At 45.2% G+C, this 26,333-nt stretch overlaps 2 protein-coding genes across 2 annotated transcripts; both read right to left on the bottom strand.

Annotated features, from left to right (window-relative positions):
* Nucleotides 1-3,042: 3,042 nt before the first annotated feature.
* On the bottom strand, nt 3,043-4,868 carry LOC146992645 (E3 ubiquitin-protein ligase TRIM21-like). Its single transcript, XM_085788277.1, has one exon. It carries the CDS (start codon nt 4,866-4,868, stop codon nt 3,186-3,188), a length of 1,683 nt encoding a protein of 560 aa, XP_085644403.1. The 3' UTR covers nt 3,043-3,185.
* Nucleotides 4,869-14,105: 9,237 nt separating this feature from the next.
* Nucleotides 14,106-15,807, bottom strand: LOC146992644 (E3 ubiquitin-protein ligase TRIM21-like). The gene has a single exon (XM_085791213.1). It carries the CDS (start codon nt 15,801-15,803, stop codon nt 14,106-14,108), a length of 1,698 nt encoding a protein of 565 aa, XP_085647339.1. The 5' UTR covers nt 15,804-15,807.
* Between the last annotated feature and the right edge of the window lie 10,526 nt (nt 15,808-26,333).

The following is a 26,333-nucleotide window of genomic DNA, read 5'->3' as shown; positions in this document are numbered from 1 at the left end:
GGGAGGACTGGATGGCAGACTGGTTCATAGAGAGGACAGACCAGCTTAATGGGAGGACTGGATGGCAGACTGGTTCATAGGAGGAGAGGACAGACCAGCTTAATGGGAGGACTGGATGGCAGACTGGTTCATAGGAAGAGAGGACAGACCAGCTTAATGGGAGGACTGGATGGCAGACTGGTTCATAGGAAGAGAGGACAGACCAGCTTAATGGGAGGACTGGATGGCAGACTGGTTCATAGGAAGAGAGGACAGACCAGCTTAATGGGAGGACTGGATGGCAGACTGGTTCATAGGAAGAGAGGGCAGACCAGCTTAATGGGAGGACTGGGTGGCAGACTGGTTCATAGGAAGAGAGGACAGACCAGCTTAATAGGAGGACTGGATGGCAGACTGGTTCATAGGAAGAGAGGAGAGACCAGCTTAATGGGAGGACTGGATGGCAGACTGGTTCATAGGAAGAGAGGACAGACCAGCTTAATGGGAGGACTGGATGGCAGACTGGTTCATAGAGGACAGACCAGCTTAATAGGAGGACTGGATGGCAGACTGGTTCATAGGAAGAGAGGACAGACCAGCTTAATGGGAGGACTGGATGGCAGACTGGTTCATAGGAAGAGAGGACAGACCAGCTTAATGGGAGGACTGGATGGCAGACTGGTTCATAGAGGACAGACCAGCTTAATAGGAGGACTGGATGGCAGACTGGTCCATAGGAAGAGAGGACAGACCAGCTTAATGGGAGGACTGGATGGCAGACTGGTTCATAGGAAGAGAGGACAGACTAGCTTAATGGAGGACTGGATGGCAGACTGGTTCATAGGAAGAGAGGGCAGACCAGCTTAATGGAGGACTGGATGGCAGACTGGTTCATAGAGGACAGACCAGCTTAATGGAGGACTGGATGGCAGACTGGTTCATAGGAAGAGAGGACAGACCAGCTTAATGGAGGACTGGATGGCAGACTGGTTCATAGGAAGAGAGGACAGACCAGCTTAATGGAGGACTGGATGGCAGACTGGTTCATAGGAAGAGAGGACAGACCAGCTTAATGGGAGGACTGGATGGCAGACTGGTTCATAGAGGACAGACCAGCTTAATGGGAGGACTGGATGGCAGACTGGTTCATAGAGGACAGACCAGCTTAATGGGAGGACTGGATGGCAGACTGGTTCATAGGAAGAGGGGGCAGACCAGCTTAATGGAGGACTGGATGGCAGACTGGTTCATAGGAAGAGAGGACAGACCAGCTTAATGGGAGGACTGGATGGCAGACTGGTTCATAGGAAGAGAGGACAGACCAGCTTAATGGGAGGACTGGATGGCAGACTGGTTCATAGGAAGAGAGGACAGACCAGCTTAATGGGAGGACTGGATGGCAGACTGGTTCATAGGAAGGGAGAGCAGACCAGGAGACAGATGTGTCCCCCGCAGTCTGAGCCTATAGCAGCGTAGCTATAAAATGGTTCAGAGCTACCTGAACCAGCCCTAACTAAAAGCCCTGTCATAAAGGAAGGTCTTCAGTCTAGACTTAAATGTAGTTAGAGTGTCTGCCTCTTTGACCCATGGAGAGAGCTGGTTCCACAGTAAAGGAGCCCGGTAACTGAAGGCTCTACCTCCCAGTCTGTTTTTAGAGATACTGGGAGTCACTAACAGACCTGCGTTCTGGGAGCGGAGTGCTCTGGTAGGACAGTAAGGAATGATTAGTTCTTTCAGATAGGTTGGAGCTTTATCATTAAGAGCCTTATAAGTCAGCAGAAGGATTTTGAAGTCTATTCTAAATCCTACAGGAAGCCAGTGGAGAGAAGCTAAGGTGGGAGAGATGTGCTCTCTCTTCCTAACTCCTGTCAAAACCCTCGCTGCAGCATTCTGGACCAGCTGGAGACTCTTTAGAGAGTTTTTCAGACATCCTGACAGGAGAGAGTTGCAGTAGTCTAGCCTAGAAGTGATAAATGCATGCACCAGTTTCTCAGCATCACTCTGGGAGAGGATATTCCTAATCTTAGTGATACTGCGCAGATGGAAGAAGGCGGTCCTAGTCACGTGTTTTATGTGGGAGCTAAAGGAAAGGTCCTGGTCAAAAATGACTCCAAGGTTCCTCGCAGTTGTACTCGGGGTCAGGGTGATGCCATCTAGAGTAGCGATCTGATTAGAGAACGTGTCCCTGAGATGTTTAGGTCCAAACACGATGACCTCAGTTTTATCTGAATTCAGTAGCAAGAAGTTAGAGGACATCCAGGATCTAATGTCTTTCAGACAGTCTTGCAGATTGATGAGGCGGCTTCTGTCATCTGGCTCCATGGACAAGTAGAGTTGCGTATCATCCGCATAACAGTGAAAATTGATTGAGTGCTTCCGGATGATGCCACCTAATGGGAGCATGTAAAGAATGAAGAGGATTGGCCCTAAGACTGAACCCTGCGGTACACCATACGTAACTCTGCTGTACTCTGAATGGTCGTTATTAACATTAACAAACTGAAACCTGTCAGATAAGTATGACTTAAACCATTTTAGGGCAGGTCCTTTAACTATTAAGCAGTCTTCTTGGCAATAAGCTTGACACAAAAAGAATCTTCTGAGGCTGTAACTCTGTTCAAAAAATAACTTTATTTAAAAGGCAACAACAAAATTACAAGATTCACTCAAGGTATCGTCAAAAAACTGTCTTGCTCCTTAGGCTGCTTAACCTGGTCTGAGAGCTGAGTTACTGTGATGTCATCAGCAGCGTAATTAAAGGAGCAGTTCAACATTTTAAAGGGTTAACCCATTAAAGGAAAACTACTAACTATTGTAAGCAATATAAACATGGCTCTTAGAATATTCTTATACACATATAAATCTGTCTGGATGAATAAACATGTATCAACAGTTACAGCGTCTCTGATAAAGATTGTTCATATTCACAAGAGTCATAGTGATCAACAGTTACATTAATAAACACCTGCATCTGCTTCTAACTCCCCAAACCAGACATAGAGTTTTTCAGTCATTTCAGTGGTAAACTATTTTACCTGTTTCCACTGATCTAATCTAATCCACTAAAGTAACAAGTGATTAAACAGCAGTTATCACACAGTTAACTTTCCTGTGTGATGATGATCTGATGAAGGTTAACTCAGTAGAAAACAAAAAGATTTACATTGTTCAGTATTGACACTAAATATTTACATTTGTTCCCTGAATTAAAAATTAACCAATCTCCGCAAAGAACTAGATGTTTTGATCTGAACAGTTTGATTGACAGGACAGATGATCAGAGGGGCAGAGTTTTTACCTCCATGATTAAGATCAGAACCAAAGAATGGGTGTAGTTTGTCAGTGAAGCAGCAGCCAGTGAAGGAGTAGATGAGAGCTGCAGCATCTACGTCATAAAAGGAGACCAGACCCTCCTCATAATCCACAAACACCCCCACCTTCTCAGGACCAGACCTCAGACTGAGAGGGACTGAGGGGTTAGCAAGAGCTTTGTACTCATTTCCATTTCTCAACCATATCGTCCAGTAACCATCCTGAGGTCTCAGTTTGATGCTTCCCTTCCTGTTGATCGACTCTCTGGCCACTCCCACATCCCAGTCAGTTTTCCCTTTAACCCGAACCTCAAAGTAAAATCTGCCTGAAGAGAAACTCTGTTTTCCGAAAACATTGTGACATTTGGCAAATCTCTCTGGGTTGTCTGGAAGTTTCTTCTTCACGCCACCATCATGAACTTGTTTTCCATCGTCAGACAGGATGAGATTAGGATGTGCTGTATCAGGATCCAGAGTCACATCCACTGCAAACTGCTGGACCCTCTTCAGCTCCATCATTATCTTCTTCAATTGTCCACGGAGCGTCTCCTCCAGCTGAGACACAGCTCTCACCACAGTCCCCTCATATGATGGTGGACGGACTCTGACCTGTGTCCAGTCCTTGGTGGGTGCAGCAGCTTTCAGGGATGGGAAGCTTTGGAGGAGGTGGAGGTGGTCTTCAGAGAGTGAGAGCTGCTCCACCTCAGTGCTTCTCTTCTCCAGCTCAGAGATTTCCTGTTCCAGCTCTGTGATGAAGTCTTCAGCCTGTTTCTCTGAGCTTTTCTGTTTCTCTTCGATCTCCTTGATGAGCTGCTTCAGGCCTCTGTCAACAGACTCCTTCAGAGCAGTGAAGGCCTCAACACCTTCTGCTTTCTCTCTGTCTGCAGCAGCTTTACTGATCTTCACCGACTGTTTCATCTCCTCAATCTTCAGTCGTCTCTTCTGGATCATCTGCTGAGTTTCAGCCTCTGTCTTCTGCAGCTCTGCCTTCTTTCCTTCATATGCTTCTCTCAGAGGAACAAACTCATGAGTCTTGTGGTCTAAAACAGGGCAGAGCATGCAGACACATGTCTGGTCGGTCCGACAGAACAGCTCCAGAGGTTTATCGTGCTTCCTACACATCCTGTCCTCCAGGTTCTCCACAGGCTCCATCAGCTGATGTCTCCTCAGACGAGACACTGTCAGATGAGGCTCCAGGTGAGTCTCACAGTAGGAGGCCAGACACACCAGGCAGGACTTCAGGGCCTTCAGTCTGGTTCCAGTGCAGACGTCACAGGGAACTTCTGCTGGTTTGTAAACGTGTTGCTCTGAGCTGCTGCTGCTGGTTTTCTGTTGAGCTTCACGTCTGAACTGAGCAACAACCTCAGAGATGAACCTGTTGATCTTCATCTGAGGTCTTGTGTAGAAAACCTCTTTACACATTGGACACTGACATGGTGCATTAACATCCCAGTGCTGAGTGATGCAGCTCTGACAGAAGTTGTGTCCACATGGTGTTGTGACTGGATCAGTGAAGACATCCAGACAGATGGAGCACAGGAACTGATCTTCAGACCTCAGGTTGCTGGCAGCAGACATGTCTTCACACTGAGGGAGAGAAAACAAACATTCATTTAAAAAGTCTGTCACAGTCACAGGTCATCATAATGATTAAGTGCTGAAGTTGAAGGTTACTTGATTGTTTTGGTTCTTGAAGACGGTTTGCCTTCTCATTAACAGTGAGACCAAAGGAACTGATGAAGAAGGATCCATGTTGAACTTTAGGGAAATAAAAAGGTCAACAGGATTGCCTCGCCCACCAGGTAGAGAACTGGACTTGTTTTTCTTCTTGAAAACTGTTCCCAGTGGGACATGCCCGGATCACCTCCGTCCAGGATTCATCTGATACAGATGCCCTCCGAGCAGCTCTACTCCGAACTCCTCCTGGCTGACAGAGCTCCTAAGGGAGCGCCCCGCCACCCTGCAGAGGAAACTCATTTCAGCCGCTTGTATCCGGGATCCCGTTCTTTCGGTCATCACCCAAAGTTCATGATCGTAGGTAGGTAGGTAGATCGAGGGTGGGAACGTAGATCGACCGGTAAATCGAGAGCTTTGCCTTTCGGCTCAGCTCCTTCTTCACCACGACGGACCAGCCACGTCAACAATGGAAGTGGAGAACATGGTCCATTCAGACTCAATGTCTCTTCAGCCTCCCTCGGGATCTGGTCAAAGCTCTCCCGGAGGTGGGAGTTGAAGACTTCCCTGACAGGGGATTCTGACAAACATTCCCTGCAGACCCTCACGATGCGTTTAGGTCTGCTAAGTCTGACCAGATTCCTACCCTGCCAGCGGATCCAACTCACCACTAGGTGGTGATCAGTCGGCCCACCACTCGCAGGAAGGACCATAAGGGGCCGGTGCTTACTATAGGGACATGGAATGTCACCTCGCTGGGGGGGAAAGAGCCTGAGCTCGTGGGAGGTTGAGAGGTACCAGCTAGAGATAGTTGGGCTCACCTCCATGCACAGTCTGGGCTCTGGAACCAACTCCTGGAGAGAGGCTGGATTCTCTTCCACTCTGGAGTCGCCCACGGTGAGAGGCGGCGAGCTGGTGTGGGCTTGCTCATAGCTCCCCAGCTCAGCTCCATGTGTTGGAGTTCTCCCCACTGAACGAGAGGGTCGTTTCCCTGCGCCTTCGGGTCGGGGATAGGTCTCTCACTGTTGTCTCGGCCTACGGGCCGAACGGCAGTGCAGAGTACCCGGCCTTCCTGGAGGCCCTGGGAGGGGTGCTGGAAAGTGCTCCAACCGGGGACTCCATCGTTCTGTTGGGGGACTTCAATGCCCACGTGGGCGGCGACAGTGTTACCTGGAGAGGTGTGATTGGGAGGAACGGCCTCCCCGATCTGAACCCGAGCTGTGTTTTGTTATTGGACTTCTGTGCTAGCCACAGTTTGTCCATAACAAACACCATGTTCAGGCATAAGGGTGTCCATCAGTGCACGTGGCACCAGGACACCCTAGGCCGGAGGTCAATGATCGACTTTGTAGTCATCTGATCTCCGGCCGTATGTCTTGGCCACTCGGGTGAAGAGAGGGGCTGAGCTGTCAACTGATCACCACCTGGTGGTGAGTTGGATCCGCTGGCAGGGGAGGAAGCTGGTCAGACCTAGAAGACCCAAGCGTATCATGAGGGTCTGCTGGGAACGTCTGGCAGAATCCCCTGTCAGGGAGGTCTTGAACTCCCACCTCCAGGAGAGCTTTGACCAGCTCCAGACGGAGGCTGGAGACATTGAGTCTGAATGGACCATGTTCTCCACTTCCATTGTTGACGTGGCCGTCCGGAGCTGTGGCCGTAAGGTCTCCGGTGCCTGTCGCGGCGGCAATCCCCGAACCCGGTGGTGGACATCGGAAGTAAGGGATGCCGTCAAGCTGAAGAAGGAGTCCTACCGAGCCTGGCTAACTCGGGGGACTCCCGAGGCAGCTGACGGGTACCGGCAGGCCAAGCGGACGGCAGCCTGGGCGGTCGCGGAATCAAAAACTCTGGTCTGGGAAAAGTTCGGGGAGGTTATGGAGGAGGACTACCGGTCGGCCTCAAGGAAATTCTGGCAAACCATCCGGCGCCTCAGGAGGGGGAAGCAGTGCTCCGCCAACACTGTTTACAGTGGAGGGGGGGAGCTGTTGACCTCGACTGGGGATATCGTTGGGCGGTGGAAGGAATACTTCGAGGATCTCCTCAATCCCACTGGCACGCCTTCCGTCAAGGAAGCAGAGGCTGAGGACTCAGAGGTTGATTCATTCATCACCCAAGCTGAAGTCACTGAGGTAGTCCGGAAGCTCCTCAGTGGCAAGGCACCGGGGGTGGATGAGATCCGCCCTGAGTACCTCAAGTCTCTGGATGTTGTGGGGCTGTCGTGGCTGACACGCCTCTGCAGCATCGCGTGGCAGTCGGGGACAGTGCCTCTGGACTGGCAGACCGGGGTGGTGGTCCCTCTCTTCAAAAAGGGGGACCGGAGGGTGTGTTCCAACTACCGGGGGATCACACTCCTCAGCCTCCCGGGGAAAGTCTATTCCAGGGTGCTGGAGAGGAGAATTCGGCCGATAGTCGAACCTCGGATTGAGGAGGAACAATGCGGTTTTCGTCCTGGCCGTGGAACGCTGGACCAGCTCTACACCCTCCACAGGGTGCTCGAGGGTGCATGGGAGTTTGCCCAACCAGTCCACATGTGCTTTGTGGACTTGGAGAAGGCTTTCGACCGTGTCCCACGTGGCATCCTGTGGGAGGTGCTCCGAGAGTATGGGGTCGGAGGCCCTCTGCTGAGGGCTGTACGGTCCCTGTATGATCGGAGCAGGAGTTTGGTTCGCATTGCCGGCAGTAAGTCAGACCTGTTCCCGGTGCGTGTTGGACTCCGGCAGGGCTGCCCTTTGTCACCGGTTCTGTTCATTATTTTTATGGACAGAATTTCTAGGCGCAGCCAAGGGTCAGAGGGGGTACCGTTCAGGAGCCACTTGATTTCATCTCTGCTTTTTGCAGATGATGTGGTCTTGTTGGCTCCCTCGAGCCAGGACCTTCAGCATGCACTGGGGCGGTTTGCAGCCAAGTGTGAAGCAGCTGGGATGAGAATCAGCACCTCTAAGTCCGAGGCCATGGTTCTCGACTGGAAAAAGGTGGTTTGCACCCTCCAGGTCGGGGGAGAGTTCCTGCCTCAGGTGGAGGAGTTTAAGTATCTTGGGGTCTTGTTCACGAGTGAGGGGAGAACGGAGCGCGAGATCGACAGGCGGATCGGTGCGGCAGCCGCAGTAATGCGGTCGTTGTATCGGTCCGTCATGGTGAAGAAGGAGCTGAGCCAAAAGGCAAAGCTCTCGATTTACCGGTCGATCTACGTTCCCACCCTCACCTATGGTCATGAACTCTGGGTCATGACCGAAAGAACGGGATTCCGGATACAAGCGGACAAAATGAGTTTCCTCCGCAGGGTGGCGGGGCGCTCCCTTAGAGATGGGTGAGGGTGAGGAGCTCGGTCACCCGGGAGGAGCTCGGAGTAGAGCCACTGCTCCTCCCTCAGGAGGTGCTCATGTCCCACCGGGAGGAGGCCCAGAGGAAGACCCAGGCCATCCCAGGCTACGTCACTCGGCTGGCCTGGGAACGCCTTGGGGTCCCTCCGGAAGAGCTGGAGGAAGTGTCCGGGGAGAGGGAAGTCTGGGGATCCCTGCTCCGACTGCTGCCCCCGCAACCCGACTCTGGTTAAGCGGTCAGGGTTTCCCGCAGCGCTTTCCTGTTAAGCCCCCCCCCCCGTCGACAGGTCAGACACCACCTTAACTAACAAATTTTCTGGGGGAAACACTGGCAGTGGACAATGCAATGGAAAAAAGTAATAAAGTGACGTTATTTCTTTACCCGCCGTTCACTCTTTACTGCAGACCTCCCCTCATGTTTTCACAAATCCTGCCCCAAGTTCCTTTAAGGTAAAAATGTAGCATAGTTAAAGCTCCTACAAGGAACTTTTAACTGCAAAAGTCTCTGCTTTCTGTTGATGTCTCTCTGTGACCTACAACAGCAAATGAGGCCATTGGTGGGAAGATAAACTGTTTCTAAAGAGTGAAACTTGGAGGCAGTTGTCAGGTCGGAGTCATTTTCAGTGGATCCGTGTCTACGCAGATATTTCTGGAAACGATGCCGTGTTTGTGGGAAGCGTTTTCAAAACGAACAAGAAAAGGATCATTTTGGGGAAAGGCTTTGTTTCCATGTGGATGCGGCCTCACACTGGTCTTTAGAACTAGAAAGCCTCTTGGATTGGTGGTGAACCGTCTTCAATAACCAAAACAAGTCCAGGGGCCTCATTTATCAAAGAGGGTGTAAAACTGCTACTAAATATTTGCGTACGGCGAAAAGACGAAAATGGCGTACACCCGAAATATTTACACCTTTTTCAGATCAATCAAACTGTGCGTACGCACAACTCTCCGTAATTAATCACACAGGACTCAAGAATGGTGCACACGTGAACACACCTCTTACTCCGCCCCCGGAACGCCTATATACAACTATATATGGTCAGCACGTGCATATTTAATTAGCCATGTGCTCTCTGTGGCGCAGCAACTTTTGTGACAACAAAGTGACAACGGAGACAACGGGCGGAGGGCGGGGGAAAGAAGCGGAACTTCTCCGCTTCTCCGAAAGCAGATACACGGCCAATAACTCAGTCAGAAAAATGATCTTGCATTTTAATAAGCTACAATAAAAACAAAAACCTCCCAAATCTCAACAAACAGGAGCAGAAAGAAGAAGAATCTTATGTAATCTGCCCGTTTATCCCAGAAAATCTTTTTTTTCTTTCTTTTTTTTTTTTACCTAGATGTTAAAACAATGTAGGAAGCAGGACGATAGTTACCATTACTTTGCAGGCCTTTCCACTACACAGTTACAGCTCTACTGGACTCGGTTTAGGTCATTTTCCATTAGGCTACAGCTGAGTCCTTCACAGTTCCTCCTCAGGGCCGCGTTGTCTCACTCTTTATTCTCTCCTCTCGTCAGCTCCAAACACACGTGCACCTCGTTAACTCAGGTGACAGATTAATAACAGTCTCAGTAGCTGCAGATCAGTGTGCGCTGCTGCCGATGTGTTTTTAAACTTGGATGGTTTGATCCTTGTCAGACGTCACATAATAGCCTAATCAAAAAAGCAAAATCCACAATCCGCTCTGTTTATCAATTAACATAGAGCCTAGTGTTATTATAGAGCGGGTTGGATTGCCAGCATCAACTGTCAACCACTACCACAATTACTTCAAAAAATCCTACTGTGCTCTTCTAAATGTACTCCGCTCCTCTCTCCCTCTCACACTGCAGTTCTCTGACTCAGCAACGGTGTCGCCAATTCCTCCTGTTCCTCAAAAAAGGCGTACGCCAGGGTCAAAATGGGTGTAAATGTCCGCACTTTTCCCCGTCAGGTTTTGGCTTGATAGATCCCAAATTTGGCGGAGAAAAGTGCGTACGCACAAAACGAGGGGAAAATGGCGTAAAAAAAGGTGTATCCACAATGATAAATGAGGCCCCAGTTGTCTTCAACTTCAGCACCTAATGATTCATTTAAAATAATGTCCTGTGTCTTTAAGACAGTGTTTCTCTATCTGGGGGGCGGGGCCGTCCTGTTGACCTGGTTATGTCCCTAAAGTTCAACATGGATCCTTCTTCATCAGTTCTTCTGGTCTCATTGTTTATAACTGATAGAAATATTGTCTGAAGGGCTGTGAAGCTTTTCCACCTGTAGGGGGCGTGGTGGAGGAAGTTTGAGAAGCTCTGGTTTAAAGTAAATCTGTTTCATCAATGAGGAAGTGAAATTCAGCCTAGTTTCCTGTCTATGGTTATTATGGTATGTAGCTATGTTAAAAGATGCTGAGCTTATTGATTTATTAGATTATTTAACATCCACAAACTCAAAACATGTTTACATGACGTCACTGACAGAGAAAACCTCTGACAGAGCTGAGCTGAGTGACAAGGACACTGTGTTTCCTCTGGCTGCTTCACAATAAAAGTGTGAGGCTTTTATTGTGAAAGAGCTGCAGGAAGTGTGAAGTAAGGCAGCAGTAGGAAGTGATACCTTGACAGCATGAAGCAGGAAATGAGGTGAAGTAGAGAGTGAAGCTCAGAGACTGAGAGAGGAGTTGTAAAAGTCCTGAGCAGAGACACAGAGACAGTTTAAAGTGGACTATAGTGTCTCTGTGGACAAACAGCCTCAGGTCTGTTGTGAGCCAGTTCACTAGAGTCAGTGTGACATGAAGAGAGTGAGTAGAGATGAAGCTCAGTGTTAAAGCTGCTGCTCACACAGTGAATATGATGAGCTGTACTCACCAGTGTTTGGTAGAGACTCTGCTGTGTTGCTGACAAACTCCTGATGGACTCACTTTGACTTTCTGTCTGGTCTCTGCTGCAGCTCCGTCGTCCTCCTCTCACACTTTACTTTCACTTCTGGACGCTGACGCTCAACGTTCCTCTGGTTCCTGTTTCCTGTTTTCTGCTCCTCCCACTGCATCTAGGTGTGTCTGTACTTTGATTGTGTTACAACAGGTTTTATATGGTTAATATAGAGCAAAGGTTGAGGTTCACCTGACAGGGTGAATTAATATTTATCTAGACACACTTCAAACAGTCACATTAAAAATATTTATGTACATTATATACTGTAGATGGCATTAGATGAAAGTGTTAAATATGTGTTCAGTAAATACAGACTACAGTGTTCACACCAGAGAAATTACACAACACTGAGATAATGAATAATACAAGAGAACAATATAACATAGAATAAGCATGAGCTGGGTTAGAAAAAAATGGTGTTACGCAGAGCGTAGGAACCAAATAGTGGTAGTTCAGAACCGGACCTTTTATGTGGTAACACCAGCCCGCGAAAATAGCAGTCCGTCATGCCTGTGTTATGTTGTCACCGAGAGTCAATAAAGTAGACCTAAAGATGATCACCAAGTGACGGATCATCTTTTCCATAACACTACACTGCCCTTAGACCCTCACATCCACTGAGGAAAAACTCCATGGAAAACCCTTTTAACAGGGAAAACCAGGAGAAAGCTCAGGGTGAGCAACAGAGGAGGGATCATCACCCAGGACGGACAGACGGGACAGAGATGTTGTTACAGACAAGAAAACAGTTTACAACAGAGAATGTGAGAAACATGGAAATGTTAACAACAGCTGAAGGAGGAGGAAGCTTCTGGTAGGTAAGAGAGGCAGGGAGAGCAGACCAGCTTAATGGAGGACTGGATGGCAGACTGGTTCATAGAGGACAGACCAGCTTAATGGAGGACTGGATGGCAGACTGGTTCATAGGAAGAGAGGACAGACCAGCTTAATGGGAGGACTGGATGGCAGACTGGTTCATAGGAAGAGAGGACAGACCAGCTTAATGGGAGGACTGGATGGCAGACTGGTTCATAGGAAGAGAGGACAGACCAGCTTAATGGAGGACTGGATGGCAGACTGGTTCATAGAGGACAGACCAGCTTAATGGGAGGACTGGATGGCAGACTGGTTCATAGGAAGGGAGAGCAGACCAGCAGACAGATGTGTCCCCAGCAGTCTAAGCCTATAGCAGCGTAGCTATAAAATGGTTCAGAGCTACCTGAACCAGCCCTAACTAAAAGCCCTGTCATAAAGGAAGGTCTTAAGTCTAGACTTAAATGTAGTTAGAGTGTCTGCCTCTTTGACCCATGGAGAGAGCTGGTTCCACAGTAAAGGAGCCCGGTAACTGAAGGCTCTACCTCCCAGTCTGTTTTTACAGATACTGGGAGTCACTAACAGACCTGCGTTCTGGGAGCGGAGTGCTCTGGTAGGACAGTAAGGAATGATTAGTTCTTTCAGATAGGTTGGAGCTTTATCATTAAGAGCCTTATAAGTCAGCAGAAGGATTTTGAAGTCTATTCTAAATCCTACAGGAAGCCAGTGGAGAGAAGCTAAGGTGGGAGAGATGTGCTCTCTCTTCCTAACTCCTGTCAAAACCCTCGCTGCTGCATTCTGGACCAGCTGGAGACTCTTTAGAGAGTTTTTCGGACATCCTGACAGGAGAGAGTTGCAGTAGTCTAGCCTAGAAGTGATAAATGCATGCACTAGTTTCTCAGCATCACTCTGGGAGAGGATATTCCTAATCTTAGTGATACTGTGCAGATGGAAGAAGGCGGTCCTAGTCACGTGCTTTATGTGGGAGCTAAAGGAAAGGTCCTGGTCAAAAATGACTCCAAGGTTCCTCGCGGTTGTACTCGGGGTCAGGGTGATGCCATCTAGAGTAGCGATCTGATTGGAGAACGTGTCCCTGAGATGTTTAGGTCCAAACACGATGACCTCAGTTTTATCTGAATTCAGTAGCAAGAAGTTAGAGGACATCCAGGATCTAATGTCTTTCAGACAGTCTTGCAGATTGATGAGGCGGCTTCTGTCATCTGGCTCCATGGACAAGTAGAGTTGCGTATCATCCGCATAACAGTGAAAATTGATTGAGTGCTTCCGGATGATGCCACCTAATGGGAGCATGTAAAGAATAAAGAGGATTGGCCCTAAGACTGAACCCTGCGGTACACCATACGTAACTCTGCTGTACTCTGAGTGGTCGTTATTAACATTAACAAACTGAAACCTGTCAGATAAGTATGACTTAAACCATTTTAGGGCAGGTCCTTTAACTATTAAGCAGTCTTCTTGGCAATAAGCTTGACACAAAAAGAATCTTCTGAGGCCGTAACTCCGTTCAAAAAATAACTTTATTTAAAAGGCAAAAACAAAGTTACAAGATTAACTCAAGGTATCGTCAAAAAACTGTCTTGCTCCTTCAGCTGCTTAACCTGGTCTGAGAGGTAAGTTACTGTGATGTCATCAGCAGCGTAATTAAAGGAGCAGTTCAACATTTTTAAAGGAAAACTACTAACTATTGTTAACAATATAAACATGGCTCTTACAATAATCTTATACACATATAAATCTGTCTGGATGAATAAACATTTATCAACAGTTACATCGTCTCTGATAAAGATGTGTTCATATTCACAAGAGTCATAGTGATCAACAGTTACATTAATAAACACCTGCATCTGCTTCTAACTCCCCAAACCAGACTCAGTTAATTTACAGATTCATTTCAGTTATAAACTATTTAACCTGTTTCCACTGATCTAATGAAATCGACTAAAGTAACAAGTGATTAAACAGCAGTTATCACACAGTTAACTTTCCTGTGTGATGATGATCTGATGAAGGTTAACTCAGTAGAAAACACAAAGATTTACATTGTTCAGTATTGACACTAAATATTTACAATTGTTCCCTGAATTAAAACTTACTCACTCTCCGCAAAGAACTAGATTTTTTGATCTGAACAGTTTGATTGACAGGACAGATGATCAGAGGGGCAGAGTTTTTACCTCCATAATTACTACTGGGACTGAAGAGTGGGTGTAGTTTACCAGTGAAGCAGCAGCCAGTGAAGGAGTAGATGAGAGCTGCAGCATCTACGTCATAAAAGGAGACCAGACCCTCCTCATAATCCACAAACACCCCCACCTTCTCAGGACCAGACCTCAGATTGAGATCAACTCGGGGGTCATCAAGAGCTTTGTACTCATTTCCATTTCTCAACCATATCGTCCAGTAACCATCTTGAGGGCCCAGTTTGATTTTTCCCTTCCTGTTGATCGACTCTCTGGCCACTCCCACATCCCACTCAGTTTTTCCTTTAACCTGAACCTCAAAGTAAAATCTGCCTGAAGAGAAACTCTGTTTTCCTAAGACATTAGGACATCTATCAAATCTCTCTGGGTTGTCTGGGAGTTTCTTCTCCACATCACCACAGTGAACTTGTTTTCCATCATCAGACAGGATGAGATGAGGAAGTGCTGTATCAGGATCCAGAGTCACATCCACTGCAAACTGCTGGACCCTCTTCATCTTCATCTTCATCTCAGCCTCCTTCACCTCCTCCATCTGTCCACGGAGCGTCTCCTCCAGCTGAGACACAGCTCTCACCACAGTCCCCTCATATGATGGTGGACGGACTCTGACCTGTGTCCAGTCCTTGGTGGGTGCAGCAGCTTTCAGGGATGGGAAGCTTTGGAGGAGGTGGAGGTGGTCTTCAGAGAGTGAGAGCTGCTCCACCTCAGTGCTTCTCTTCTCCAGCTCAGAGATTTCCTGTTCCAGCTCTGTGATGAAGTCTTCAGCCTGTTTCTCTGAGCTTTTCTGTTTCTCTTCGATCTCCTTGATGAGCTGCTTCAGGCGTCTGTCAACAGACTCCTTCAGAGCAGTGAAGACCTCAACACCTTCTGCTTTCTCTCTGTCTGCAGCAGCTTTACTGATCTTCACTGACTGTTTCATCTCCTCAATCTTCAGTCGTCTCCTCTGGATCATCTGCTGAGTTTCAGCCTCTGTCTTCTGCAGCTCTGCCTTCTTTCCTTCATATTCTTCTCTCAGAGGAACAAACTCATGAGTCTTGTGGTCTAAAACAGAGCAGAGCGTGCAGACACATGTCTGGTCGGTCTGACAGAACAGCTCCAGAGGTTTATCGTGCTTCCTACACATCCTGTCCTCCAGGTTCTCCACAGGCTCCATCAGCTGATGTCTCCTCAGACGAGACACTGTCAGATGAGGCTCCAGGTGAGTCTCACAGTAGGAGGCCAGACACACCAGGCAGGACTTCAGGGCCTTCAGTTTGGTTCCAGTGCAGACGTCACAGGGAACTTCTCCTGGTTTGGAAACTTGTTGCTCTGAGCTGCTGCTGCTGGTTTTCTGTTGAGCTTCACATCTGAACTGAGCCACCATCTCAGAGATGAAAGTGTTCACATGCAGCTCAGGTCTTATTTTGAAAACCTTGTTACACATTGGACACTGACACCTGTCACTGACGTCCCAGTGCTGAGTGATGCAGCTCTGACAGAAGTTGTGTCCACATGGTGTACTGACTGGATCAGTGAAGACATCCAGACAGATGGAGCACAGGAACTGATCTTCAGACCTCAGGTTGCTGGCAGCAGACATGTCTACACACTGAGGGAGAGGAAACAAACATTCATTAAAAAGTCTGTCACAGTCACAATCATCGTAATGATTAAGTGCTGAAGTTGAAGGTAACTTGATTGTTTTGGTTCTTGAAAACGGTTTGCCTTCTCATTAACAGTGAGACCAAAGGAACTGATGAAGAAGGATCCATGTTGAACTTTAGGGAAATAAAAAGGTCAACAGGATGGCCTCGCCCCCCAGGTAGAGAACTGGACTTGTTTTTCTTCTTGAAAACAGTTCCCAGTGGGACATGCCCGGAACAGGAGTCATCTGATACAGATGCCCTCCGAGCGGCTCTACTCTGAGCTCCTCCCGGGTGACAGAACTCCCCCCCCTATCTCTAAGGGAGCGCCCCGCCACCCTGCGGAGGAAACTCATTTCAGCCGCTTGTATCCGGGATCCAGTTCTTTCGGTCATGACCCAAAGTTCATGATCGTAGGTAGGTAGGTAGATCGAGGGTGGGAACGTAGATCGACCGGTATATCGAGAGCTTTGCCTTTCGGCTCAGCTCCTTCTTCACCACGACGGACCGGCTGCGTCAACAATGGAAGTGGAGAACATGGTCCATTCAGACTCAATATCTCCAGCCTCCCTTGGGATCCGGTCAAAGCTCTCCCGGAGGTGGGAGTTGAAGACCTCCCTGACAGGGGATTCTGCCAGATGTTCCCAGCAGACCCTCACAATACGCTTGGGTCTGTCAAGTCTGACCAGCTTCCTCCCCTGCCAGTGGATCCAACTCACCACCAGGTGGTGATCACCTGGTGTACCTAAGGCATGGAAAATGGCCTCAGTTACTCCAGTATTTAAAGCTGGCGACAAGTCTGATTTAAATAATTACAGACCTATTAGTATTGTGCCCGTAGTCTAGGGTTAGGGTTAGTTAGTAATTGAAAAGTGGGTCGCCAAACAAGTTATTGATTTCCTTGGCAATAGTCATACTCCTTTACATCCCATGCAGTTTGGGTTTCGACCTTACCATTCCACCGAGACCGCATTGACCATGTTCATGGAGAGAATTAAGTGTTATTTGGATGCTCATGGATGTGTTGGTGCCGTCTTCTTAGATTTAAAAAGAGCGTTTGATACCGTCAATCACAAGGTACTTTTTTTTTTTTTACAATATCTTTATTGGATTTTCATTTTTATAGAAAATATATATATATATATAAACATATATATACGTACAGGAACACAAAAGACAACAACAGGTGTGTAAAATGATGCCATGGTACAGAAGTGTATAAACATACACCATCAGAAGGAGTTTACATACTATACACACTTCCATAGAACAGTGTAATCAACAAGACGAAAACAAGGCGGTCAGGGCCTCCCTTAGGAGGCAAATAATCATGAGTTTATAGAAAATACATTATCATGTAGTCCAGAAAACTGGAGAAGAAGAGGCTGGGTCGTGCAGAGGATGCGCCTATATTGTTCCAGGCCCGTCCATCAGATGTGACAGATCATTGTCCTTCATGTAGTTGATGAAGCGACCCCATATCATTTGAAATATCTCCTGTTTGTCCTTAAGAGTGTAAGAAATTTTTTCCAGAGGTAAACAAGAGGTTAGTTCCCTAAACCACACAGCAATTGATGGTTTACCAAAGCTTTTCCATGATATGGCTATTGTCCTTTTTGCCTGTAGAGAACACATGTTTATAAACATTTTTTCATGTTGCTTAATTCTGTGTCCCTCTGGGTAAAGACCTAAAAGAAAGAGCTTAGGTTCCAGTTCTAATCTAATTGAGAGAATCTCCTGTACATACAGACAAACCTCCTTCCAAAACTCCACCACTCTTGGACACTGCCAGAGGCAGTGAAATAAAGTGCCCTTATTTACCCACATCTATTACAGGTATCTGGGATATTCAAATTAAATTTATTTAATTTTACCGGAGTAATATACACCCTCATCAACCAATTATATTGTAGGAGTCTTAGGCGTGTATTACCTGTCCCTGTCTGAGCTGTTTTACATGCTTTACGCCAATGTTCCAGTGACAGTTCCTCCTGTAGATCTGTTTTCCATGCATTCAATTTAGACTCAGAAGAATCAGGAGAGAAATCCTTCAGTAAATCATAAAATTCAGAAATGATACCTTTTCCAAAAGGATTTTTTGTAAAAATTTTCTCCAAAATTGTTAGTGGGGGACAAAGCATATACTGGGCTTGATTTGTTTTGATAAAGCTCCTTAGTTGAAGATATTTAAAAAAATGTTTGCAAGGGATGTTATATTTTCTAATCAACTCCTCAAAGGTCAAAATGTTCCCATCATTCCCATACATATCTTTTACTTGTTTTATCCCTCTATCTGCCCACATTCTGAAACCCGCATCAGCTCTCCCTGGTCTAAAGAAGTTGTTGCCCCAGATTGGGCTGAAGTAAGAAAGGGAGGGGGGGTCTTTTAAATATTTCCTAACTTCTTGCCAGACTCCAATCATATTTTTAACTATAGGATTAGAACATAAAATTTTGAGTTTTTTAGGTTCATCTGAGTAAAGATAAGTGGGGAATGGGAGATTTAGGGAGTGTGATTCGATATCCTTCCATGATAGGGGCCCATCTGTGGTGAAGTAAAACATAAACATTCTTAGCTGTACTGCCCAAAAGTACCACAACAAATTAGGGCACTGTAACCCTCCTCTATCGTAGGGTAGGTATAAAAGAGACAGACGAAGCCTAGGGCGTTTATTATTCCATATAAAGTTATTGAAGGTTTTTTTCATTTTGGGGAAAAAGTCTGGAGGAGGCGGCAGGGGGATATTCTGAAATAAATATAAAAGTTTGGGGAGAATGTTCATTTTAAGTATATTAATTCTACCAATCAGAGAAATAGGAAGACCGGACCATCCAGCAATTGATTTGGATATAGATACCAACATTGGGCTGTAATTAGCTTTTACTAAGTTTTCCAGTTTGGGAACAATTTGGATACCCAAGTAAGTAAAAGAATCCACAGTTCTAAAATGACGAACGTAAGTGGGTGGATCTGACCTCTCATTTGAGTTAAGTAGCATTATGGAAGATTTGGAATTATTAATTTTATAGCCGGACAATTTGCCAAATATCTTAATTAGGTTCAGGAGGGATGGTATTGATTTATCTAAATTTCTAAGGAAAAGAATGACATCATCTGCGTAAAGAGCTATTCGATGGTCAGATTCTCCGATGCCTATCCCTGTGATTCCATTATGTCCTCTCACAGCAATGGCGAACGGTTCTATTGCAATTATGAAAAGTAAAGGGGACAGTGGGCAACCTTGTCTACAGCCTCTTTTAATTTTTATCGGTTTCGAAATGTTGTTGTTTGTAATAATTTCTGCATAGGGATCATTGTACAAAAGTTTAACCCAATTACAAAAACCCTCCCCCAGGCCAAAACGTCTAAGAACCTCAAATAAATAAGACCACTCCACCCTATCGAAGGCTTTCTCAGCATCTAATGCTAAGAAAGCCGTGTCTGATGCCCCTCTCAGGTTGTGTAAAATGTTCAAGACCCTTCTCACATTATGAAAGCCGTGACGTCCAGTCATAAATCCATTTTGATCTGCCATTATTAAACCTGGTAGTATAGGTTCTAGTCTTTTGGCCAGAATTTTACAAAGAATTTTTAAATCTGAATTCAGGAGGCTGATCGGTCTCATATTTTCACACTTATCGTTGGATTTACCCGGTTTCGGAAGAAGAGTAATCAGAGCACCTCTAAGGGAGGGAGGGAGTATCCCATTCTGAAAGGATTCTAAAAACATTTCCAAAAGGGGAGTTCTAATTTTTGATTCAAATTTTTTGTAGATGTCTATGGGCAAGCCATCCGGGCCTGCTGCTTTTCCAGACTTCATGCATTTTATTGCTGCCGAGATTTCTTCCACTGACAAACTTCCCCCCACTGCTGCCCCTTCACCTTCCTCTAATTTGGGGAAGTTGAGACTGTCTAAGAATGGCGATGAGCTCTGGTCAGCTAGCCCGCCATCTACTTCAGAGCTGTAGAGTCTTTCATAAAAATCACGAAATTTATTATTTATGGTAACCGGGTCTGTGATGCATTCCCCCTTCTCATTTTTAAGATTGGTGATAGATCTTTCAACTTGAAGTTGTTTTAAGCGCCAAGCCAGAATCTTGCCTGCTTTTTCACCTTGATCAAAGATACTTTGTTTAAGTTTTAAAAGATTAGCAGCGGCCTTAGAAGCTGAAATTTCATTGAACTGAGCTCTCAGTAATAAAAGATCCTGATGGATCTTAGGACAGGGGTTTTTAAAGTAAATATCCTCCATAATTTTAATTTTTGCCTCTAGTAACACAATTTTTTGCTTAGCTTTTTTAAATTTAGAGCTAGTAAAATTTATTATCTGGCCTCTGAGAAAGGCTTTGAAAGCCTCCCATCTAGTGCATGCTGATGTCTCATATGTATTAAACAAGAAATATTCATCTATTTGTTTTCCCAAAAAGGTTATTAAATCTGGGTCTTGGAGCCATTTCTGTTGAAAAGACCATTTGGGGGGATCACGTAGGTGTCCTGACTCCACATAAACCAGGTTATTTGAGGCGTGGTCTGAAATTAAAATGCTATCATAATTACAGTCTTGAATTTTACCTAATAAGCTGGCAGAAACTAAAAAGTAGTCAATTCGTGAATACGTATGATGAGTCTTGGAGAAGCAAGAGTACATTACCACACCAGGGTTTCTATCTCTCCAGATGTCCCTCAGGTTTAGATCCTTAATGAATTGATGAATAATTGCTCTGCTTTTACTATGGGAAGAATCTAAATGTGTTGATCTGTCTTTATTAGGGTCGAGTGTACAATTAAAATCCCCAGCAATGATATAATACCCATTGAGTGATGCTAAAGTTAGAAATAAGTTGTTGAAAAAATTTGGATCATCTTGATTTGGTGCGTAAATATTAACCAAATTGAGGCACTCATTGTAGAGCGTTCCTTGAATTATCAGAAATCTGCCAAATTTGTCAGACAATACCTTAGTGACATTCAGTGGAATGGACCTATGAACCAAAGTCATGACCCCCCTTGCCTGGGAGTTGAAGGGAGCTGAGAAAACTGTCCCCCGCCACCTCCTCCTTATCCTAGAATCCTCATTCGCTGCCAAATGCGTTTCCTGCAGAAAAATAATATTAGACTGTATGTCTTTTAATCTTCCCATTACTTGCTTAACTTTTTGAGTTTTTGCAACCCTCTGCAGTTCCAAGAAGTGAATTTAACTACTACCCCACTGGACATAGTATCTAACTTGAAGTGGACTACTCATGATAAAGTAAAAAGGAATGTCTATACGCCGCCAAAACAACCGTGTAAAAGAACTCCTTGAACAACAAACAAAAACCCGGTGTCCCAAAACCCGGGATTCAAACCCTTCCCCACTTGTACACCCCAGTAGACTTGGAGACCATTCCACTCTCGCTGAGGAATGGTCAAGTGTCGCTATCCACTCCAACTCGATAGTGGTCTCCCCCTCCATTATGAAAGGGAAAAGATTATATAAAACTAAACTCCATTATCCATTACTGTTGTAAGATGAAACAGAGAAAATAAAGGTAATCTCGGCAGCACCATTACAGGTGACAAGAATGTGAATAAAGTGACAAGTAAAAAGTAATTAAGAAAATAAATTAGAACCCAATAATAAGTTGTAAATACGCAGGTTAGGTTTTTCAGAAAATAATTGCCCAGTTAGTGGTAAATATGGTACAAATGAACCTGCTTCCACATGTGTACAACCAAACACATACACTGAGAAAAAAATTAAAATAAAAAATAAGTAAGTAAAGAACCGTAAAAAATTAAATAGCTTACACAAATTAATTATTAAATTAAATTATAAATATCCTTAGATTATTCAGCAAATAAATAAATAAAATGTCTTGCTGTGCCAGAGATTCAACCGGAAGTACAAAAGTAAACATATAAGCAATTCTGGCAGGGTCTCATCCCAGTTGCCTCCTGGGAGATCGAGTCTAGATCTCGGCCAGAGAAATTCCAGATCAAACTCTTCCAAACTACGGCACACTAGCCACTAGCTCTAACAAACTTTTAAAAGTGTAACTGAGAGACCCGTTAACTATTCCTGTGTCGGGCATCAAACGCATTGCCAACTATCGGCAAAATTAACGATTTCACAAGAGCTGTTTACATTAGCTCCGATTGCCAACGGAGGCTAATTGTTATGCTAATACAAGTAGCATTGACTCCCATAGCAATTCAGCTTGCCTAATCGCTACCAAGGTATAAGTATCAGGCAAAAATAAGTGAATTATGAATGCAACAGAAATAAACCAAGAAAAGAAAAGAGGGAAAAATACGTTTTCACAAGCACTGCTTACATTAGCACCTACTGACAACGACAGCTAAGTTGTTGTGTTATGCTAAGCAGTAAAAGTTATCACATTGCATCTACTCATCACGTCTTCCCTCCTCTTGGATGTGTCTGATAAAGTCCTCCACGTCTGATGGTTTATCAAAGGACCGTGTGTTGCCGTTGTGGGTTAGCAGCAACTTTGCAGGGAACCGTATTCCATGTCTGATTCCCATGTCACGGAGCTTCTGCCTCACGGCGTCAAATGCCTTGTGCTTCTTGTGAATCCCAGCTGCTAGGTCGGGGTAAAACCGAACTGCTCTGTCTTTGTAGAATATCTGTTTCTTGCTTCGGACCGCATTCAGAACTCTCATCTTGTCTCTGTCGTTCATGAACTTCATAATTAGTGTTCTTGGGGGCGCGGACGGGTCGCTCCTCGGACCCACACGGTGAGCTCTCTCCAGGGTTAGTTTTGTGTTAGGTGAAGCTAAGCCCAGGGCCTCGGGGATCCACGTCTCGAGGAAAGAGCAGGCATCGTTGCCCTCCGAACCCTCTGGGAGGTTAACCAGCCTTAGATTAGATCTTCTAGATCTAGCTTCCAAGTCAACGAGTTTATCCTCCATATCTTTGTTTTTATTTTCGAGGCTGCGGACCCTGGCCACAAGGCTGCTAACAACATCCTCCGTCTCGGAGATGCGGGTCTCTGTATTCTTAACACGTTCCAAGCACTCACCAACTTCTTTTCTCACTCCTTCAATTGCTGTCAGGACACCATCAAACCTGCCGCAAAAGTCAGTTTTTAAGTTTCTGATAGCTTCAAGGATTGGCTGGGTGGTTGCTCCTTCATCACTGTATGCGTTAGCATTCTTCTCCGCCATTGGGCTAACATTGGTAGTAGCGGTGCCACTCTGTTTAGCCGGAATGCTACTCTGTGTAGCCGGACTGCTACACTGTTTAGCTGGAGTAAATTCTATTTTAGGTTGTGAAGCTTTGCCGCGACCTCTTCCCCTGCCCTGCGAAGCTGCCATCAAGGCGGTTCCTTAAGCAACTCCTCCGCTTACTCTCGGAGTCAAATAGTTTAGTTTAATATAGGAAATTTGTCAAGATTTTACGGAGGGGCGAGACAGCCGTCCACCTAGCGCGCCGCCATACCGGAAGTCATCACAAGGTACTTTTATCCAAACTGTCTCATTTTAATTTTTCTTTTCAATCTATTAAATGGTTTGACTCATACTTGTCACATAGAGAACAACGAACTGTGGTGGCCGGTGCCAGCTCCTCTTTTATGGGTTGTCCAGTAGGGGTCCCCCAAGGGTCCATATTGGGGCCCATTTTATTCACATTGTATATTAATGATTTACCCGATTTTTGTTTAAATGTGGATGTTCATCTTTACGCTGATGATGCGGTAATTTTGACTAAAGCTAAAAATCCTGAGGAGTCAGCACGGGTGCTTTCTACAGCACTCACACACATACAAACATGGCTTACAAGTTCGTGTCTTATATTGAATGCAAAAAAAACTGTTTGTCTACTTCTGTCGAAGCAATCTGCTTCTTCCATGCCTTCTCGCTCAGGTGTTTTTTTGGGTGCTGACGAGTTGGAAGTTGTTAATGAATTTAAATATTTAGGTGTGATTATAGACTCTAAACTTTCTTTTAAAAATCATGTTAAAATGTTATCAAAAAAAATTAAATATCACCTTTGCAACTTTAAGCAAATCAGAGGATCGTTGTCAGAAGCAGCCGCTTTGATGTTTCTGCACTCTATGATATTTTCTCATTTAAGCTCCGGTATCACCAGCTGGTCCATGACCGGCTCTACTATCGTGAAACCAATTGAGCTTCTGTATAAAAAAGCACTCAAAATCTTGGACAAAAAAACGTTTTCTTACCATCATTGTAACATTCTAGTGAAATATAATTTGCTGAGTTTTCCTAATTTTTGTAAATTCTCCTCTGTATGCTTAATATATAAAGTACTTCATGGCCTGGCGCCATCTCCACTTAAAGAGTTTATTACATTTAAACAAACGAGGACCACCAGATCAATTACTAATAGGGACTGTGTGGTTCCATACAGGAAAACCTCTTTCAGTCAAAATGCCCTGTCTACGAAAGGAACTGCAATCTGGAACACACTACCCTAACCCATAAAGGAATGCCCTACCTTGACTACCTGAAGGTATGGCTTAGAGCCAACCAAACATGTAATCACCTTTAATGTTCTAACTGCATGCTTCTAATGTACTGATCTGTCTGTCTCTAATGTACTGACCTGTTTTAACATATATTAGTCAAGTGGCAACCCTCCGTGACGTCACCCATTGGTTTGTGAAGGGCCGTTTGTGAAGCCCGGGGATTGGCTTTCAGGGCGCCGCCATTTTTGATTTTTGGAGCCAGAAGAAACCATATTTGGACGAGGGGGCGGAGCTAAGGAGGTCGAGGGGCGGGTCGGACCCGTGTCTCCGAGGCTGCTAATTCACCCAGCAACACCGGCTAACTGCCGAGCGGCTACGCTGCTAACACCGTTAGCATCTACAACTCGAGGTAAACTTCATATTTAACGGTGAAAGTAATCTCAGAAGCTTATTAAATACATGTCCATGTTTGAACTAGCCTACATAAGATCCCATGAGGAGTAATGTGACACGTTATTGTAGCCGATGTTAGCATTAATAAGCTAATGTAAAGCTGTGAAACGTATTTTGATATTGTTTTAAATTGTTTTACAGAACCCAGAGACTATAGTTTCTGTCTCAAACTGTGAAGCTGCAACACATTAAACTGTCATGGACTGAGACTGGTGGGTGACGGCTCCTGGACTTGATGTTACCTCACCTGCATCACCGATGATCGGCTGCTGGAGCTCCGACCTGTCGACCACGTTACAGCATTCACCCAGCTATTAGCTATTATTTTACATTCCTATTATATATATATGCACATATTTTTTGCAGGTTACCAACATGATGATGTACTGGAAATTCAGCTAATATAATACAAGCTTGTCTTTTGACAGTATGGCTCACCTTTACATCATCCACAGCTCATAAAACGTTTTCAATGCTGTGAAATGCTGAAATTACTAGTGCAGTTTAAACATGAAATTAATTTATTTACTAAGATTTGCTTTACTGATTTTTAATGGGCCTTTACAGTAACATTAACACCACGACACATTGCTGTAATCAATAATAAATTCAGGAAAAAACTTTCCAGGACTATTTCTATGTATGCTTTCACTACACACAAGAAAAATACAAATGTTTAATCTTGTTACCCTCCTTGAAATAATAAAGTATCCAGAGATGAATATCAGAGCTTGTGCTTTCCTGATGTGTCTTGTCAACTAATCTATGATACTGAAAACAATAATTCACCAAAGTGTCACATTACATTGACCATGAGGTTATGGTAAATATGTAAAAGAAATACTACAATTTAATCACAGTAACTTTCTTTATTATTACATTTTCAATGATAACAATCATCGACTGAATAAAGCATTTGTATTAACTGGACTATGAAAATAGCTGCTTCCAAATCTTCACTGTCAATTTTAAGTTCATCCTAAAAAGTGTGAGGTCAAATGTGGACATGGAATAATAAACAAACAGTTGGTCTGTTCTCTCATCAGAGGTTTTCTGGTTTCATCATCATCACAGCTCCATAACTTCACATGATGTCCTCCTTCTGTTGGCACCGGTCACTCAGCTCTCACAGTGGCTCCTTAGAATCACAGTAAAACACAAGAACTTACATTAAAACATGGCAGGTGCATGACTGTCTGCTTCAATTAAATACTTTTGTGTGTGAATTTACAGCAGTAAATGACAAGCCCCCACCTCTATATGTTGTATTTATCAGTACAGTATGACACCAGCAAGCCTGGGGGCTTTGCAGCTTGTAGACCGATCCTACCGATCACTGTTCTGCCAACATGACGCCGTGGTCGTTAAATATTAAACCGGATTTATCCCGGTCCGGTAAAAGTCGGAGACGAGCTAACGGTTAGCATGGCTAACACGAAGCTAACAAGGAGCTAACGGCCAGCTAACGTTAGCCGTGTGACTCGATTATTCACATTAACTAGGCCTATAAATTAACTTGTCTTGGACGGTGACAGTCTCATGTTCTCCGGTCAGAACACACCGGAGAACACACGGGAAAGTAATCAGTGGTCTTCTGGAATATA

This window comes from Trachurus japonicus, chromosome 1, assembly GCF_045865225.1.
Source record: "Trachurus japonicus isolate A0001 chromosome 1, Traja_1.0".
Lineage (NCBI taxonomy): Eukaryota > Metazoa > Chordata > Actinopteri > Carangiformes > Carangidae > Trachurus > Trachurus japonicus.
The sequence above is the reverse complement of the archived record's forward strand: the minus strand, read 5'-3'. Positions and strand labels throughout refer to the sequence as shown.